The sequence below is a fragment of the Felis catus genome, chromosome F2 (genome assembly GCF_018350175.1).
Source record: "Felis catus isolate Fca126 chromosome F2, F.catus_Fca126_mat1.0, whole genome shotgun sequence".
In the NCBI taxonomy this organism is placed as follows: domain Eukaryota; kingdom Metazoa; phylum Chordata; class Mammalia; order Carnivora; family Felidae; genus Felis; species Felis catus.
The window spans coordinates 23,425,816-23,444,039 of NC_058385.1; the positions used below are offsets into that span (position 1 = coordinate 23,425,816).

The 18,224-nt window shown below is 40.7% G+C and overlaps 1 protein-coding gene across 11 annotated transcripts in view; it reads right to left on the bottom strand.

Annotated features, from left to right (window-relative positions):
- Positions 1-13,498, bottom strand: part of STAU2 (staufen double-stranded RNA binding protein 2) — a 311,608-nt gene extending 298,110 nt beyond the window's left edge. For 4 of the 11 annotated variants that reach the window (XM_045049928.1, XM_045049924.1, XM_045049923.1 and 1 more), the window contains exons 1-3: positions 6,781-6,850; positions 5,065-5,130; positions 2,526-2,582 (exon numbers count right to left, since the gene is read on the bottom strand). In XM_045049928.1, coding sequence (XP_044905863.1) covers positions 2,526-2,531 — 6 coding nt within the window. In that variant the 5' untranslated portion in view covers positions 2,532-2,582; positions 5,065-5,130; positions 6,781-6,850. Of the gene's footprint in view, positions 1-2,525; positions 2,583-5,064; positions 5,131-6,780; positions 6,851-12,032; positions 12,153-12,712; positions 12,842-13,379 lie in introns of those variants that run through there. The other 7 variants (XM_023248482.2, XM_023248481.2, XM_023248480.2 and 4 more) reach the window with 7 other exon arrangements.
- Between the last annotated feature and the right edge of the window lie 4,726 nt (positions 13,499-18,224).

The following is an 18,224-nucleotide window of genomic DNA, read 5'->3' on the forward strand; positions in this document are numbered from 1 at the left end:
GAACTCAGCCAAAAACTCAAGCACCCTCTGCAGATCTCCAAAGTGTGTTCATGCTTGAATGCACTTTTTTACTTACCTATATACTTACCCTTCTCCCCCTAAGTATCTTCTCTCTGGCACTCTGCCCTGCAATTCTAACCATCCTGGCCTTCCCAAACACTTATCTTTGTTTCCTAATTTCAATGAAAGTGAACTCTGTTTTGGTTCCTCCTCCTTGCACTGGAGCCTATATAAACAACCTCCAGGCTCTACTGTAAACTAGTGTAAAGAAGGGCTTACCTCATGTGTTTCCATTCTCTCAGGGATCACAGTCTGATGCCACCTGTCGTCCAATGTCTAAAAATCATTGTTTACATATCTATATGTCCTCAAGTTGTTTAAGGAGGAAGAGTATATTATTGCTGCATAACAAATTACCCCCAACTTAGAATCTTAAAAAACAAGCATTTATTTTTTTCACACAGTTTCTGAGGTTCGGCAATCAAGAAGCAGCTTAGCTGGGTGGTTCTGGCTCAGGATATCTCATGAGGTGGCAGTCAAGATGCCAGTGGGCCAGTAGTTTACAGCTGGAAACTTGACAAGGGCTGGAAGATCTGCTTCCAAGAAGACTCAGTCACACACTGTTGGCTAGAGGCCTCAGTTCCTTGTTAGCTGTTGGCAGGAGGCCTCAATTTCTCACCACATGGGCCTCTCCATAGAGCTATTCACAACATGGCAGCTAACTACTCTGAATGAGCAAGGGAAGGAAGGGTGGGGGGGAGCAGCACAGACAGACAGAGAAGAGGCAAAAGCCACAATGTCTTTTATAACCTGTCCTTGGAAATGATCCATTACTTCCACCATATTCTATTGGCCACACAATGTGTGAGAGGATTATACAATGGTATAAATACTAGGAGGCAGGGATCATTGGGCCCATCTTGGAAGCTGGCCACATAGAGGAAAAATCTTGCTATGTCAACACGGCAGAAAGCCAAAGTCCTTCTTACACATTTTAACTCCTTATGTTATTTTTTTAATCCTCTAACTATAGACTGCATCCTACAGCTTCAAGAGAGATGGGCAGATTGTAGATCCTACTCCATAGCCAGACTTGGGGAAAAAATAACTAAGAGTTAAGTAGAAGCAGCTTTTAAGAGAAAAGAATAAGAGTTCTTGATGCCTATGGCAAGAAAGAGGAGAGCACTTATCGCAGACCTGGGCTTAAGAAACGTCCGAGGTGCTTTTCATTCTCCCAAACAACTACTCAACTCTAATGACCAATCTAAATGTCTGCCTCCTTTCTCATCAATCTCCAGAGCTAGACGGCAACGGCATTACGAGTAGCAGTAGCAATAGTACCAGGGTCAATGCTAAGCATTTTGCCTTTGTCAGTTTAATTACTCCTCACAACAAACCTGTGACATAGGTCATCCTTATCCCTTAAACTCCAGGTCTTCGTTTCTTGATAATCCTACAGTGGCTTTATGCTTTGCAGTGTATCTTGGTACTTTATTCTTCCTACATAACACCTGGCTTCCTCTCCCACTCTTCTGGCACTGAAATACTGTGCTGTCCTGCCTAACCTCTCATTCTACTTGAGTCAGTACTTAAAGGTTCCTCCAAAACTCCAAAACCAGCAAAACTCTTTCAAAGAAACCACCAGGCTAGTGAGACCTCTGTTAATACCCTGCTGCTGGACTCTCCCAGTCCTACTGCTGCCTAATACAGACTTCCCCTTAAACCCAGTGGAATACATGCCCTGTCAATTCTGCCTCACCAATTAATCCCAAAAACTTTGCCTTATTTTAGGCACTCATTGAAAAATATTATTTCATAGCACAAATGCCTTCTTAATTTAAATTTGCTACAGCTCCCCTAGGGGTTCATAATTAATCACCAGAGAGAAAGGTCCAAAATATACCAAACTCCTACTTAGTACAGTACCTGGAAACATAGGTTCCCACTAGTTATTTGTTGAAAAATGAATGAAAAATATAAAGTAATAATTATCAATACTAGCTCAGAAAACTCTCAAGGGGTTATAATCCAAGGAATTTTATTTACAAATAAAAAGGAAAAGTTACCAGTGGACACATATAAACAATTCACAAAAGACAGAACACAAAAGAACAACAAACAGAAGCAAATCATAGAAATGCAAATTAAAATATCACTTTTTGTCAGACAGATTGGCAAACATTGAAAATTTGTCAAGAAAGTAAGAAAACAGGCATTCTAATAAATATAATTTTGTATTTTGGGGATTTATGCATCAAATATCTTTAAAATTTGCATACTCGTTTGACCAGTATTTCCATTTCTAACAAATTAATTACAAGAAAATAATGGACAAAGGAACATACTTATATGTTAAAAAAGAAGGGAAAAAATCACTCTGGCACTAACTATAATACCAAAATCTGTCCAACAATAAGGGTTTGATTAAACAAATTTAGTACTTCCAAACTATGAATTATTAAGTCACTTCAGACTATTACATTATCCCAGTTTTGAAAGTAACATATATTCACATAAAAACATACCTGCATAGGAAAAAAATCTAGAAGTATACACCCCAAAATGCTTAGCAGTGATTATCTCTGTAAAAGAATAGTGGAATTATTTGTGACTGTTTTCTTTTTGTTTATCTCTACTACCTAATTTTTCTACGTGGGTTGCACATGGAAAACACACATTTAGAGCACAATTTAAAGACAGGAGTGCCACTACTGTAACAGAACATGGGACAGTCCCATGATCCCTAAAAATGTCAGGCAGAATTAATATCAAATAAAATATCATAAAACTTAACTCAATAGCCTTGTTTTTAATTAGTTCTAGGAACACACATGGAAGAATTTGTTAGTACTCCTCAGGCATCTTAAGACAACAAAATGACCTCTCAAATAAGAATGTAGTATGAATCTGAAAGACAGTGTTGAAAATCACTCAGTGAAAGCCTCAACTGCTTCAACGTGTCAGATTCAATCGCATTTTCATGCCTTTTCACAGTCATCTTGAGACCTCACACTCTAGTGGGAAAGCAGTCACCATGACAATGATAAAACATAAATCACTCATAAGTTTAAGTCTGGCTGAAGAAAAAGTCTTCTCTATAACTTCTATTCCAAATTAGAGTAATTTTTCCCCTCAGACTTGAACATTTGGGGGGATGAAACTTAGTTGATAGCAAGAGAGTCCTGAGGTTGAGTCTAAAAATACACATATGTTACCAGGACAGCGTATACATCTCCAAGCACTGTGTACAATTCCAGCCAAAGCACAGGAAACTGCTTGTGGCCTTGCAGAACATTGCCTAGAATTGTTTATAATGCCTGATTCAACATGACCAGTAGCACCAACAGTAAATCTTCAGTAGGACTAATCTATAATTTTCAGTGATGACGACTGGCATAAAAAGAATGTTTATTTCCACCTTTCTTTGGTGGAATATGAAACAAATTATTCTAATCGTACCCACACAATAGCAGGTATCCATACACTTGGCATCCACCCAAACCTACAACATAGTTTGCGAGTCATGTCACATAAAGCTCCATCAATGCACCCCATGGGATTTGACAGCAACTATGAAGGCACAGAAAGCACTAAGCATGGTACAGCTTCAGATTCCTTTAAACCTACATAGGTATCATCTTTGATGAAAGCAACATTTGTTGCAGGAGAAAATTTTCTAGTACAAGGAGAAAGTCAAAGAATAACTTTGCATAAGAAAGAAATTATATGTTAGTGGCATTTGTGTAAAGCAAGCACAGAATACCTCAAGTGATGATACGGTTACGCAGTTATTTTGAAAAGAATGGAGAGTTCCTTGCTTTGGTGACAACCCCAGCACCGTCCATGCACTCATTCAGCGAATACATGAAAAAAACATATCCAACCAGAACTATTCTAGGACCTGGGGATACAAGAATAAACCAGCAGAGTCGCTACCTTCATGTAGCATACGGTCCCTAACAAGGAACAAAGATGTTAAGCAAACAACTAGATATTTGACTAGAACTGCAAATGTTAGAACATCATTAAATAAAAGGGCAGGGTGCTATGAGAGCAAATACTAGGCTTCAGAGTCAAGTGAGCCAACCACAGCGGACAGAAAGAGAGGCCCAGGCAGGGGCAATCTATGCAAAGCTCCTCCAGCTGGCACGACGACCTCAACCAACCCAGGAACTCAGTCTGGTGTATCAAAGCACTGAGACCATTTCTTGTGCCCATGTTAATTCTGAGATGCATAAAGATACCCAAGTTAAGAGATCGGGTTGGCAACTGCTACATGAGTGCGGAGCTCGGAAGAGAGATCCAGGCGAAGTATAAACTTAGAAGTCACTGGCTGAGAGATGGTGCGTGATGCACAACTGGAGGGTATTACTTAGACAAGCTGAGCAGGACAGGGCGGGGGTGGGCGTGTACCACTTCATTAAATCACACACACACAAAATTCATTACTTCTTGCAATCCAATTCTTTCTCTCTTGACTTACAAATCTGAAATAAAAGTATTTCCTAATATTATACTTCCAACACAATGCCCTATTTGTTCAGAATGAATAAGATGAAATGTATAAAGTTCTTGGAGAAATGCCAAGACCTAAGAAAAATACTTCTTTCAGTGAGTCTAAGACATTATAGGCTAAAGTTTATTTAACAGAGCCTTCCTTCTAGCCTTTTCCAGTGCCCTAGAAAAGGAACTTTTTTTTAACACACTGATAGAACTACTTCACAAGATCTGTCACTAGAAATGCTTTCAGTCTACAGAACTGCCACCTACTGAAGCTAGATCACAATTGTAAGCAGTCTGAACACACTAAGTCTTGGAGGGATGGAACATCAAAAAGAACAGACACACCTTCTGCTCTGCACACTCATAAGTTAACAACTTGCAGAACTGTCACTATGATCCTTAGACAACCTGCCCTGCACAGTCTCCTATGGTGAATATATAGGATGTAATTGCTCTATAAAGCGGTGGCCAGGTTATGGCTATAGAAAAGCTGGGTTAATACGTTCCACAATTTATGGCCCAAGCACCATATAAGTAGGACATGCCTTAACACAAACTCACCTGATTTATTTGAAGCATGTTAAAACAATATTGACCAAACTGCTGTATCCCTCACGGCTCCAAAAACTGGAAAATGAAAATGAAGAAATAAAGTTCAACTTAGTTGGTGATCTCAATGATTAGCACTTTAAACACATGTCCTTGATCAAAATCAAATATAAAATGGAGTAGATCTAGGTCAACATAGAACTTTCTATGATGATAAACATGCTTTATATATCTGCAGTGTCTAATCCAGTAGCCACTAGCCACATATAGCTACCGAGCACTTGAAATGTGGCTAATGCAACAAGAAAGTAAATTTTTGATGTTTTAAAATTTTTGACATTAATTTAAATTTAAATAACCATATGTGACTAGTGGACAGTGCAGAGGTAGGCTGAAAGATGACCCTTCTGGTTCTAAAACAATTCCAGCAAAAGTGGAGCTATTAAAAACAATCTGAAATTTTCAGATTAATATTTAATATACACTCCCCTTGTTCTAGGAAGGTTTTAAACAGCTTTGTTTCCAAGCTCTCTAAGACAAATTAAGCCTGAAGAACATACAACACTTACTCTCCCACTTACTCTCCTAGGTGGTATGGAAGAGTACAAAGTAAGATAACCTAGCTGGATTTTTTTTTTCTGTTTGTGGTTTTGTTTATCATCATTATAAAAACAGCATGCACAATAAAATTTCACATAAAATTTTCAGGAAAAAAAAAATCACTGTCCTGACATATCCCATTGTTACATTTGGGTTTGTTTCCTTCTGGGTCTGACCTCCCTGCTACAATTATATTTCTTTGCATGTGGCAAATCTCTTCTAAACTTAATTTAAAAATTGGGGCGCCTGGGTGGCGCAGTCGGTTAAGCGTCCGACTTCAGCCAGGTCATGATCTCGTGGTCCGTGAGTTCGAGCCCCGCTTCAGGCTCTGGGCTGATGGCTCGGAGCCTGGAGCCTGTTTCCGATTCTGTGTCTCCCTCTCTCTCTCCCCCTCCCCCGTTCATGCTCTGTCTCTCTCTGTCCCAAAAATAAATAAACGTTGAAAAAAAAATTTAAAAATAGATACCAAAGAAGGGCAGAACACCCAAGTCTATGAACAAACAAATCATGGGATCTTACAATGTAAAAAGTTTACATGAAAAAATAAATTATGGGGGCACCTGGCTGGCTCAATCAGTATAATATGAAATTCCTGATCTAGGGGTTGTGAGTTTAAGCTGCACATTGGGCATAGAGGCTACTAAAAAAATAAAATAAAATAAGAAAAACAAATTATGTACAGACACTACCCTTCAAGAAAATTTATCTAAAAAGCAACAACACAGTCTTGATAAAGAGCAAAAGCACTAAATCCAGTCACTTGGGTAAGAATCTTTTATGCTGTAAAACTTTAATATTAAAATTTCCCTCAGAAACAAAGGTTCTTGATATATACACGTACACACACACACAGATACACTATATACATATACACACACATAGGTTCTTATATACACACTCTTACGTATACCGTGTGTGTGTATATATACAGCTACCATTTTCTCAAGATGACAAACTGAGGTCAATTCAAAATGAATTTGAAAGTTTTCAATATATATATGTTATCATAGTGACCTCGGCATCTGCAACAATTTTTATATTTTCAAAAAAAATCATATGTTGTAGAAACAGCACAACGGCTGAGGATCACTGGATGTGAATATTATTCCAAGCTCTTCAGGAGATTACCTTTTGAGCCTTGGCAAACTACTTTGTGTGTCTTTCGAGTTCTTTTTCTTTCTTTCTTTCTTTTTTAAATCTGTAAAAAGTAAACTAAAGTCACTGGCAGCCTCTAACAAATAAAATACAACAGAAATAAGACCCCGCTCACAAGACTGGATTACAGAAAAGATCACAATTTCCACCTTGGGTGTTACCTGCTCTTGTTCTCTCACCTCTCTGCTCTGAAGCAAACTAACTGCCATACTGTGAGCTGCCCTTTGGACAGGCCCAGATGGCAAAGAATTGAGACAGGCCTCTGGCCAACAACCCAAAAGAAATGGAGGCCTTCAGTCCAATACCTCCCAAGCCAACTGAATCTTGCCAAGCGCTACATGAATGAGCTTGGAAGCAGCTCTTCCCCCAGTCACTCTCTCAGATGAGACCACAGCTCCAGGGATAGCTTGTCTGCAACCTCTAAGAGGCCTTGAGCCACAAGTACCAGATAGGCTGCACCCAGATTTTTAACCCACAGAAACTGAGTAATAAATGTTTGTTGTTTTAAGCCCTTACTTCCCAGGGCAATTCGTTATGCAACAATAAATAAGACAATCCCATTCAACTCTAAAATTCTATACTCCTATGGTGATTTAGGTATTAATTAACATACCTCGATAAACCAAAAAAATAATTCCCTGTTTAACATGAGTAAATGAGTTACATTAGAACTTGAAAATGATAAATTATGAAACTTAAACATTTACATTTTGTTCAAAAAAAAAGAAATCACTAAAAAGTGCGTCAGTAGTCAAATGGTATTAAAATACACTAGGTATAACTAAAAATACAGCCCCAACCAATTTTCATTTTTTTAACTGAAAATAATTCATTTGGAAGTTAAAATGTGAAAAAGCCACTAAAAGCATCTCAGTGATTTAGTGTCCCCTACTTTCTAGAATTCGACACTCACCAAATTTGAGAAATTCTATTTTGTTTTTATCTCATGTAAGCCTCTAAAAGTTACAAATGCTTATCTATAGACCTATATGTGTTTCTTCAGTATTAGAGTTTGTTATTTTTTTATTTTAATTCCAGCATAGTTAACATACAGTATTACATTAGTTTCAGATGTACAATATAATAATTCAATAATTCTATACAGTACCCAGTATTTATCAAGATAAGTGTACTCTTAATCTCCTTCAACTATTGCACCTTTCCCCACCCCTCCCACCCACCCCCCCACCTCCCCTCTGGTAACCATCAGTTTGTTCTCTATAGTTAAAAGTCTGTTTTTTGGTTTGTCTCTTTTTTTTCCTCCCCTTCCTTTGTTCACTTGTTTTGTTTCTTAAACTCCACATCAAACTGAAATCATATGGTATTTGTCTTTCTCTGACTGGCTTACTTCACTTAGCATTATATTTTCTAGATCCATCCATGCTGTTGCAAAAGGCAAGATGGCATTCTTTTTTACGGTTGAAAAATATTCCATTGTGTGTGTGTGTACACCCCATCTTCTTTATCTATTCATCTATCAATGGACACTTAGATTGCTTCCATAATTTGGCTACTGTAAATAATGCTACAGTAAATATAGGGGTGCTCTTCAATATTAGAGTTTGTAACAGTAGTGGGCGGATTCCAAGAAGTAGTCACAATAAGATATAAGGTTACATTTTTTAAAGTTCTAATCTTCTGGGGCGCCTGGGTGGCGCAGTCGGTTAAGCGTCCGACTTCAGCCAGGTCACGATCTCGCGGTCTGTGAGTTCGAGCCCCGCGTCGGGCTCTGGGCTGATGGCTCAGAGCCTGGAGCCTGTTTCCGATTCTGTGTCTCCCTCTCTCTCTGCCCCTCGCCCGTTCATGCTCTGTCTCTCTCTGTCCCAAAAATAAATAAACGTTGAAAAAAAAAAAAATAAAGTTCTAATCTTCTGATACAAAGGGTAGTTGTAAGAAAAAACAAAACTGCTTAAAATTGACCATAAAATTTTAAGTATTCTGTAAGCCTCTCCTTCACAATTATAAAGATTTGTATAAATTAAAACATGAAACTAATAGGTCTATAATAGCACTCCATGACGTAACTGAATAATATTCTGAACTTATACTTTTTTTACCAAGTTATATTACATTTACGTCAATATATAAATTATAATTCACAACCATACTATGGACAATTCGGAATGCCCATAGGGACACGTCTTTAACACTTCATTCCTTCTTTACAGACATGCCTGCTCTACTGTCCTACATTTAAAATAATTCAATAAAATATCAATAAAATGTAGAGCAGTTTTATACTCCCTATGATTTCATAAAATCCACTTCTCCATCCACTATCAAAAAAGTTTCCAGCTGCAGTTCATTCCAATTACAGCTAAGTACTTTTAGAGAAACCTATTCACATGTCCCAAAAATGCCCGACAGTGCTATCCAGTCAGGCACATTAGGACATGCAGTTCCAGATTCCAAGCTACTAAATGAAAACAGGCAGAGCAATTTATGGAGAGAGGGCAACTAACTGTAGAAGATTTGCTGCTCATGAAGAATTGGAAGTCCAACATGTATGTGAAATGTATTGCTGATATAACTTACTGCTTTTATTATCAGATTTTACCCATGTGATAAATTGAAAGCTGTACAAAATTAAATCTATAAAATCTTCAACAATTAAATATTGCTTCATAAAATAGTGTTATTAAATTAATTTCTCTACAAATTGTTATAGCAGCACCATCCCACAATTGATAGGCAATCCTCACATAAATGTCTTATTGGACAATATGAAAAGCAAAAACAATTACTATACCATTCTTAGGCTCCAAACTACCCGAAAACTATCAGCTCAAAGCTTCTTACTCTAAAAACTTCACAGGGTCCTTAAAAAGCATTAAAAAATGTTTTTTCTTAACTTTCACTTCTTTTTCAAAGTAGGCATCCAAAAGAACTTTTATGTAAGAAAAGCAGAATAATTTAATATAAACTTTAATATCTCTTAAGAGCCTGTGAAAGATTCTAAGTATATAGAAATCTCACCACCAAGAAAGAAAACTAACATTTATCATACACTAATGTTATATACCACATGTTATATTTTGCCATTTTTATATTAACTCATTTAATCTTCATCACCCCGGGATATAGAGGTTATCTCCGCTTTTCTAGAAGTTGTATTACATCCCACAGTCCACTGCTAGGATTAAAACCTAGTATGGTCTGGTTTGAAGTCCTCATCTCTTTATTATACATTAAATTTATAAATAAAGACTTCACCTCTTAAAATTTTTCCTGTCACAAAGGTCTTGATCTCTAGGACAACATAACAGCAAGGTTCCTTTGGAACTTTGGTGATTTGTTTAAAATCAATTATAAATTGTAATTCTTATGGATTCTAGACACTCATCTAATATTTCCTTGAGTACCTAAAAGAGGCACAAATATATCTACACATAATTTGATCATACTGTGCATGCCTCCAACTATTCAGTCTAATATTAACACAATTCAATTTTACAATATCTAGGTTTTTCTCTTTATTATGATCTGTACACATTAATTATCAGATACCCAGAACTCAAAGTGAACAAAAGGAGGGAGTGATAGTAAAGAGGTTAGCTACAAAGAAAAAATCCCAAAGTACTGGCCAATTATATCTTTCAGAATCTGATCCTAAAACAGGAAAACCACTCAGCCTCACTTTCTGTATTGTTTACACACTGAAAAGTTTGATCATCTTAGATATTTTTAATATTCTTTGTTGAAAGCCAAACCAAGCCACTCTTTCCTAGAACTTCATCCAGGCAAGCCAAAAAATCTAAAATATAAAATTTATATGGTTTTCCATGCCGATTAGGAATAAAGAGTCATGACGTAACTTACCCTCAAATGATTCAGGAAAAAAAATATTATGTACACATGACAGACCCCGATCTAGTGATAAGTGAATAAAATGCTAACAGGTAAATCTGAGTAAAGGTTACATGAGTATTCTTTGTATTATTATCCTTCCTACTTTTCTATAAGCTTGAAATTATTTCCAAATAAAAAGTTAAAACTTAAAAATTACATGGCATTCCATCTGTAGTTAACAATACATATTCTGATTATGCTGCAACATTTTTACAGATCCAAAACGGATTTTTGAGGAAAAATTCAGTAATTTGTTAGGAAATATGCACTATATCCTTCCAGCTAATGATCACTTTCAAATAAATTTCAAACTACACTGCTATGTAATGACATGTGGCAATGGTGACTTGAGTTGAAATCATAGCAGGAAAAAAAAAAAACCAGCATACACACCCCACAGTTTGGTATAAATGCCTCACAAATTTAATACAGGCCTGCTGCAAAACGCAGCAAATCTACAATTCAAGTGATATATGAGATCTCTGGTTTGCAGTAAAATATAGACAAACTGAAAAGTGAAACACTTGCCGTATTACAAAACAACTGAGATACAGGATGTCTGGGTTTATAATTGTTTTATTAACTAATTTTTTTTTCCACTGCAGCTCAATTCACAACAATATATTTGAATCATCTTTAGAAAGGACTAGGGAAGAAATGCCCTCCTGGAGAAACGTTGCAATCTTTTCTCCTACAAGGTTACTATTATCCTGCCTGCCCATCATAATTTTGAATCCAAGTGTTCGCCATGGTTTCCTAAAATGTAAGGATGCATCAGAAGAGAAGTAATGCTCAGCAAAAGTTCACCAAAATTGTGAAATCAAAATATTAAAAATAAGGGTTTTCACCTAACCGTGAAATACCTCTAAAGGATCATCTCTATCGTTTCTGCTGGAACCGCCCACTTCAAAATCCTTTAGTACATTCCCTTAATTGAACGGTCCATCCCTACCCCAAGAGTTCTTAACCTTTTGGGGGTGTGGGGAGCGGCGGGTCACGCAGAGTATGGACCCTTTCCAAAGAAAATTATTCACAAATGCAAAATCCTGCACGTATTTCCAGGGACTTCCAGAACCCCGAGGCCATTATCCCCGCCCCCCTCCCTAAGAATCCCAGTTCAGCGTCTCCTCGATTGCCTCTGCGGAACACCCCCCTCATCACAATCCCCGGCTCTCCCCGGGAGGGACTGGAGGCTCTGCCCTCACACAGTGGATTCTGTAACTGATCTTTGTCTCTCCGCCCAATTCCCTTCACCTCGGCAAGGTCACTAACTGCCAACTACCCCTTTAAGCCGAGTCCTCACGGTAGTAGTTCTTACGAGCCACATCAGAACTTGCCTGTCATAGGATATATTTTGTCCCCTCGGCCCCACCTACCTTCCCCATTTCGGCGTGTTACGTCTTCACCACTTGCCCATTATACAGAAATAGCCACCAGCACCACCCCAAGGCGCGCCCCGGGCCCGCCGCTCCTCCCGCGCCCCCGGGGCCATTCCCCGCAGACCCTCCTAGGGCCTCGCTCCATCTCTCCTCCCCTCCCTTCCCCTCCCCTCCGCAGGGACCCACCCTCGGGCCCTCCCCCTCCCTCCCTCCCTCCCTCCCTCCCACACCGCCGCTTCACCCACCGTCCTCTCTTCAGACTGTTCCCACCCGGGCCCCTTAGACCCTATCTTTCTGCGCCCTCCGTCGGGAGCCTGCCTCCCCCACCCCACCCCCAACCCGGGCACTCCATTTATGCCGGCCTCCTAGCCTTCCTCCCGGCTCCTCCCCTCCGGACACCTGTGTCGTCCCACCCCTCCACACACGCCCCCCCCCCAATTCATTCGCCTCTTCCCCGGCTCCTCCGCACCCCCACGGTCCTCCTCCCCTCCCCCCTCCCGCCTGGAGAGATCCCGAGGAGGGAGGGAAGGCGCGGGGGAGGGGAGGCCGCCAAGGGGCCGCTCTTCTCGGGGTTCGCCGCGCGCCGAGGACCTGCAAGGCTCCCCAGCGCCCTCTGTCTCCTCCGCCAGCGGGGCGGAAGTCGGGGCCTCCCGGACGCCCCCAACGAGGGTATTTACCTTCTTGCCAGGGACACTTTGCAGACGGCTCCAACATTGGCAAGCACTACAGAGAACTGACCCCGCTCGGCCGCCGCCGCCGCCGCCGCCGCCGCCGGCTTCCACCCCTCCGGCTCCCCGCCCCCCGCCTCCGCCCGCCTTCCTAGCGCTCCCGCCGCGCCCTCCCGGGCCCGCGCCGCGCGCCCCCGCCTGCGCAGCCGCTCCCGCGTCCCTGCCGGCCCGTCGCGCGCGTGCGCGCCGCCGGTCCTCCGCGGACCCGGGCCGCGCGCCCGGCTCCGGCCCTAGCTCCATTCCTCCTCCATTCGGCCCGCGGCCGAGCGCGGCCATTGTTCGCGGCGCAGCTCCCGCCCCCTGGCGGCGGTCCGGCCCCCCGCAGTAGCGGCCGCGGCTGGCGCTGCGGTGCTGGCGCCGGCAGGCTGGGCCTCCGGGCGAGGGCCGTTCCCTGAGGCCTTGGGAACGAGGGGGAGAGAGTGATTGGGGAGCGCGCCCAGTCCGCAGTCTCCCTGTTCCCCGCTCGGCTCCCAGGCCTGGCTCCCCGCCCGCTCGGCTGCAAAGGGTGGGCCTGAGGCAGCCCCTTCCACACCTGCACTCAGCAACTGCCTCCCCCGCCCAATTGACCTTCTGCTCTTCCTAGACGCCCATACGCGCCCGGATTCTCTGCCCTTACCTTTCCCAGGCTCTCTGGCTGCCCCCCTCTGTTCTGCTGGGGACACGCGACCATCCCGCGTCTGCTCCGGCCGCCGCTGTGCGATGCACGGTTTAGCAGATCCTGCACCTTTCCAGACGCTGGGAGGAGGGGGGCGGGGGAGGAGGGGAGGGGGTTAGTGCAACTGTCTCGCCCAGAAAACACTAGTGATCAGTAATCACCTGCTGTCCAAGATCGGCAGCTTAGCCAAAGAGCCTCCTCCACCAAGAAAACAAAAAACAAACAAACAAACAAAAACCCAAGAAACCGTATTTGGTCACATGAAAAAATCCTTGGAACCAAAAATGAGGACCATCTTAGAACAGTGCCCTAGATCCTAGATGATTGAGGCAAGAGTGCCAGAAAACTCGAGTTACTTCTTGATTCGTCCTGGTTTTGATGTGGGTTACAGATGTCTAGACGACTTCAACCCGGCTAAACCCAGTGAAATTCAACCCTTCATTTAGTAAATGGCACCAAAAATAATCTGGCAAAAAAATAAGTCTAGAAATAGAATTATTACTGTGTTTTCACAAACTTCCCCATTTGCATTATTATTCCCAGGGTTCCTTCCCAGTATCAATCTCCACCTGGGAAATGTTTACCCAGCCTGTGATTTTAGTCATCACCTAAAACTGACAGTTCTATCTACAACTGGGGAGACAATAATAGTCTAGTTAGTGGTTAAACCAAGGGCACCAGAATTAGATAAGCAAGCCTCCTTATCCACTTGCTAACTGGGCTAGGAGAATGTTGCTTTTCAATGAGTCCGTTTATGCTTTTGTTCAGGAGATTACATATGACAATATGTATTTAAATATGATGATATATAAAGCCCTTTAAACTGGGCCTGGCGTGTGGTAAGATAGCAGCTACTGCTACATTTTCCTCTTAGAACTCTTTCTTAAACTCCTTCCCCTCTTCCCTTCTGCCAATTCCTTCACACTTAACATGTTTACCCTCCCTCAATTTGCACTAGTCCTTGATTAGTGACTTCAAGCTACTCAAACTTAGCATCTAGTCAACATTTAAATACTTGTTTGAATGAATGCATGCCCTTCCTACAAGCAGTTCTCCTGACGAGTCTGTCACTTCCTGGCCTTTCCATAGGCTCTTTTCTCTCCCCTGAGTCCATCTCCCCTCACCTGATGAAGAAAATCATCCTTCAAATAATTCCAAAATCAGCTCCTTGAGAGGCATTCTCTGACTCCTCTGAGTGGGCCAGGGCTGTCTCCTGACTCTCTCTTCTCTGACATTGTTGGTGTATTCAATTGTTTTGAGCCCATCTCTCCTCACCAGACAGTGCATCTTTTCAGGACAGGCTCTGGTAACCCCAGCATCCAACAGCAAGAGGGTGGAAGTAAATGCATTTGGACTAATGGATGAGTTTATGCTTTGGCAAATGACTCTAGAGTGGTCAGATATTTCATCCCCTTTAATTTAGATAATTGAAGTTAACTGAAAACTGTATCTCCACTGTAACTTTTTCTTATAACCAATTTTAAGTCTTTGGTTATCCACTTGCTAGCTAGGAAACCATGGGTATGTTACATTTGTACCCCAAATAGATTGAATTTTTACTACTCTGTTGAGGAGGACATATTTTCCTCTATCCTGCTAGGTTCCTTGGATGGTAAATTGATATAAAGCAGATTAACAGGAAATACATTAACAGCATATACCTATGGGAACCCTATAAGCACATGAGACCCAAGGACAAATCAGACAATTGAGGTTTATATGCCATCCTAAGCTAAGGAATGGGAGAGGAGTATTGAGCTTCAAATGGGAGAAGGGTGATTCAGAGGATGATAAGAGCAGATGTTTTGTAATTAGATGTTTGCCCTGCCATACAGATAGGTCACTCAGATAAACGATATCTCTGGTAATAGCTCTCTCTCTGTCTGCGCCAGACCCCCTATCTAAATTCTTTTGGGTAGTAAAGAGAGAGATAAAGCTTTTCTTGGTCTGCTGGTCTTGTCTTCAGCTCAAAACAATCTACACGCCAAAGTGGCATATTTGAGGGTCACGTACTTTGCTCCCCTTCAAGCCACAATATTCAGAGAGAAATTTGTTGTTAAGCTTGAAGCTGCACTTTCAGTTGCATGAGGTATATAGCATCAGTACATGAAATCACCTGAGTGACGTGGAAATCTACACATAAATCTATAATCTTCTGAAGATTTTACTTTAAAATAAAATATTCATATAGGAGTTGAAAATAATGGCTATTTAAAGAAGAGTGATCCTATTAGCAGCTGACTAAAACAAAGCAACTCATTTATCAATGCATCTTTACCAGGTACCATTGTAGTCAAATATTCAACCATCAGAAAAATACGCTTTCAAATTCATCTTTGTCAGGTTTGAGCAATTTGGGTTTTTTTTTTAAGTTTGTTTATTTATTTATCATTTTGAGAGAGAGAGAGAGTGGGGGAGGGACAGAGAGAGAGAGAATCCCAAGCAGGCTTCCCACTCTCAACACCACAGAGCCCAATGTGGAGCTCAAACCCACAGAACTCAAGATCATGACCTGAGCTGAAATCAAGAGTTGGATGCTTAACTGACTGAGCCAGCCAGGTGCCCTGGTCCTCTTTTCTTATATATATATATATATTTGTAAAGTTGTTTGGGGCTGGGGGGGAATGGGGGTTGGTTTTTTGTTTGTTTGTTTGTCTTTTGTAATTTCTACACACAACATGGGGCTCAAATGCTCTTCCAACTGAGCCAGCCAGAAGTCCCCTCTCTTATATTATTACATCTTTTTCCCTTTAAAAAAAAATGTTTATTCATTAATCTTGAGAGAAAGAGAGTGGGGGAGGGCAGAGAGGGTGAGAAGGAATCCCAAGCAGGCTCCACGCTGTCAGTGCAGCGTTGGACGCGGGGCTCCATCTCACATATAGTGACATCATGACCTGAGCTGAAATCAAGAATCAGATGCTTAGCCGACTGAGCTACCCAGGTGCCCTTTAATACATCCTTTTCTTAATGTCTGTTTCCCTGTAAAATTCATGTAGCCCCACTGCACACCATATAAGCTACTCTCCTTTATATACTTATATCGACATATTTTTATCACTACACAGTATGTGTTTCTTCCACGATACCTTCCGCTCCTTAAAGACAGGAACAATGGCTTCCTTATCTTTGCTTCCCCAGCATCCAGCACAGTGATCAATACATTTTTGTTGAATGAATGGAGTAGTGAATTTGACAAACATTTACAGAGTAGCTACTATATGCCAAATACTATTTATGGCCCAGAGACACAGAGCAATGAAAAAAATCTGCAGAATCTTTCTCCTCCTGGAACTTACAGAGGAATGAATGAATAGATAAATGCATGAAATAAGCACTTCTAAATCCTTTACCTCTATTAGAATACCATTCTGAAAATTCCCAATGTATTTGTGTGTTCACAAATAGATTGTTTGCAACTCAATATTTTTTCCATAATAACGATGACAAGATGTTTATTAGGTATCAGTTGTCTAAAACACTATACCAAAAAAGAATAGAAATAAATTATAAATATAATCATTAAGAGTAAGGAAACAAAATTTTATTTAATGAAGTGTACAAAGTTTCTGTTAAGTCTTAGGAAACATAATGCTTAACGAATATTCTTGAATAATAATAGGGAACCAATTGTGCTTAGATTGACTTTTCTTTTTCCGTCATATCTATCATCTCCTCTCCAAAACTCTCAATTTTTTCTTGAATATATCTATACTTTCCACCACACCAGAAATCTGACATTTTGATTTTAACTTATTAGATTTGTAATGGCATTGTTTAAGTTTCGATTTCAAACTTAAGTCCTAAGCTGAAATACAAGATGCGATACTTTTGTAATCTCCTTTTTCATTTCGATCTGTTTTATCATCTGTAAACTGGGTTCTTGTATTGAATATGAACTTGTACTACATTTATCTATAGTACAATGCACTCATAGAAAGAATTCTTCTCTTCATGGGTATTTTTCTTCTAGCCTGGGTTCTTCCTCTGTCTTTTGAATGCATGTTCCATTTTTGTATTATTATTATTACTGTTATTATTAGTTTTGCTGCAATGATTGACATAATTTTTAGGCTCATTTTACTCCTGCCTAATCTAGGAAGCTGTCTCCAGACCTATTATTAGCTTACCATCGCTCAGTAGAACGTCTAGGGAGAACAAAATTATGTTTTGTTTCATTCATTTCATTTGTTTTAGGGATGGGATAGTGTGATACTGTGATATAATACAAAATATGTATGTGGCACAAAGCTCCTAAAACACTTGTAATACCCCTAAGTGATAAAAGTCATAGAAGCATCTTTTGCTATAATATTTGGGTTTTTTTCCAGCTCCTGATACAGCTACAGAGTATTAAAGGTGAAAGGAGAATCTTCTGGTATTCATAACAAGCCCTTTTCAACCCCACCTGAGTTTATGTTAATGAGGTGACTTTTAGAAAGCCCCTAAGGATGGAGGCTGTCAAAGGAACCAACCACATGTTAGAGAGTTGAAACTTTTAGCCCCACCCCTTGACCTCTAGGGTTTGGGGAGAGGCTGGAGATCACCAAAGACCAATGATGGAATCATTCATGTCTACATAATGAGACTGCATTAAAAACTCAAACTGAGGAAGAGAGCTCCCAGGGGTGCCTGGGTGGCTCAGTCGGTTTAGCATCCAACTCTTGGTTTCAACTCAGGTCACCATCACATGGTTTGTGGGCCTTCTTGGGATATCTCTCTCCCTCTCTCTGCCCCTTCACCCACTCATGCATGAACTCTCTTTCTCTCAAAATAAATAAAGTATCTTAAAAAAAAAAAAAAGGAAGG